Source organism: Anneissia japonica, unplaced genomic scaffold, assembly GCF_011630105.1.
Source record: "Anneissia japonica isolate Jap-2015-1 unplaced genomic scaffold, ASM1163010v1 scaffold301345_len1527_cov375_single, whole genome shotgun sequence".
Taxonomy (NCBI): Eukaryota; Metazoa; Echinodermata; class Crinoidea; order Comatulida; family Comatulidae; genus Anneissia; species Anneissia japonica.
The window spans coordinates 1-1,527 of record NW_022706533.1 but is presented as its reverse complement, the minus strand read 5'-3'; the positions used below and the strand labels follow the sequence as shown (position 1 = coordinate 1,527).

Sequence of the window (1,527 nt, the reverse complement as noted above, 5' to 3'; positions counted from 1 at the left end):
AAAATTCAAGATTTAAGATTTCATTAAAGACCCTTTATAATTTTTTATTAGCCAGCCTTATCTCTGCAACATAAACAATGCCATCAACAACTTCGATAAGTCCTTTGTTAGGGATATAATGATGCTTATATTATTACCCAAATAAATAAGCCCAATAATACCAAATAAATAAGCCCAATTTATAATAATAATAATTATTATTAGTAGTAGTAGTAGTATTAATATTAATATTTATTATTATTACTAAATATTATTGTTGTTATTAGGCACATTACTTTTATTATTGTATTTTACGTAACAAATAGCAAACTAAATCGATACAATAGAATGACAACATTAATATTTAGTATTGTTCCTAAGAAACGAAAATCATTAATCAACACGATTAAAATTAATAATGAAGTACTGTTTCGTAACAGGGCACTTACAGTATTGTTGTCAATTGTGCTAAGCATTGTGCTGCTTAGTTGTTGCTGTTGGGGTGCCGGTACCACCACATCCATCGAACTAATCAGCTCCAGAAACTTCAGGTCTATATAGGACTAATTAGGCAAGAAAATACAATTTAAATGCAACTGACGGATTACACTGCTAAATTCATATTTTGTACGTATTTGGAATTTTGCAATAAAAATTCAATCAATAAGTCTCTCCTGAGCCTTTTCGGAGTTAGTGACATATTTTTAAAACTGAAAATAAATAATAGAAGATTACATGCTTCAAAAATCCATATTCTTTTACCTTCAACTCCGAGATGGTTTCGTTCATTGCTTCCTTAAAAATTTCTTTTATCTCCTGCTTCGTCATCCCATTAGTCGCATTTTCTTCCTTCTCATTTTCCTTTTCTTCCTCTACCTCCATTTCTTCCAAAACTCTGTCGTGTTCAACGGCAATCCTTGCTATACAAAATATAATAAAATCGATATGGTGGCTAGTTCAAATAATGAGTTATACATATTATTATTATTCTGTTATTCAGACTTGGGTTTAATTGTCTAATAAATAAAATTTCATGAACTGAATGTATTAATAAATCTTACCATCTTTAATTTGTTTCGACGTCCTTCCTGTAATGTAAAACAAAGATTTGATGATTATTAATTTGGAATTCAATAGCAGTAGTCAATGAATATATAAAGTGGTGTATAGTATCCCTTAACATAAGAAATTAGGCTTAAATTACCTTTTCGTTTTCGCTTTCTTTTGGTTATTGGTTGTTCCGCCTCATCTTCCTCTTCTCCGCTCATGATTATTTCTGCCTCGGTTATGATTCCTTCTGCTTCCTCCTCATTCTCACCGTCCTCTTCCTGTTCGATTTGAGGAGTCGGCGATTTCTTGTTAGCTGAACATAAATAAAGTGCACACAGTATACATTAATTTGCTAAGAAAAATACCGTAATTATTAATAATCCTGCATTGGCAAAATAAAGATCGATAGCCATATTTTGTTTACGTTACGGGTGTAACAAGGTTCATGGTATTACCCTTAACATGTATAGAATCTCTTAATATGTAGATATTAAAATA

At 30.7% G+C, this 1,527-nt stretch overlaps 1 protein-coding gene across 1 annotated transcript; it reads right to left on the bottom strand.

Annotated features, from left to right (window-relative positions):
• Positions 1–16: 16 nt before the first annotated feature.
• Positions 17–1,410, bottom strand: LOC117106175. The gene is made up of 4 exons (XM_033247527.1): positions 1,184–1,410; positions 1,041–1,067; positions 742–899; positions 17–542 (listed from the first exon to the last, which is right to left on the bottom strand). Exons 1-4 carry the CDS (start codon positions 1,245–1,247, stop codon positions 291–293), a joined length of 501 nt encoding a protein of 166 aa, XP_033103418.1. The 5' UTR covers positions 1,248–1,410; the 3' UTR covers positions 17–290.
• Between the last annotated feature and the right edge of the window lie 117 nt (positions 1,411–1,527).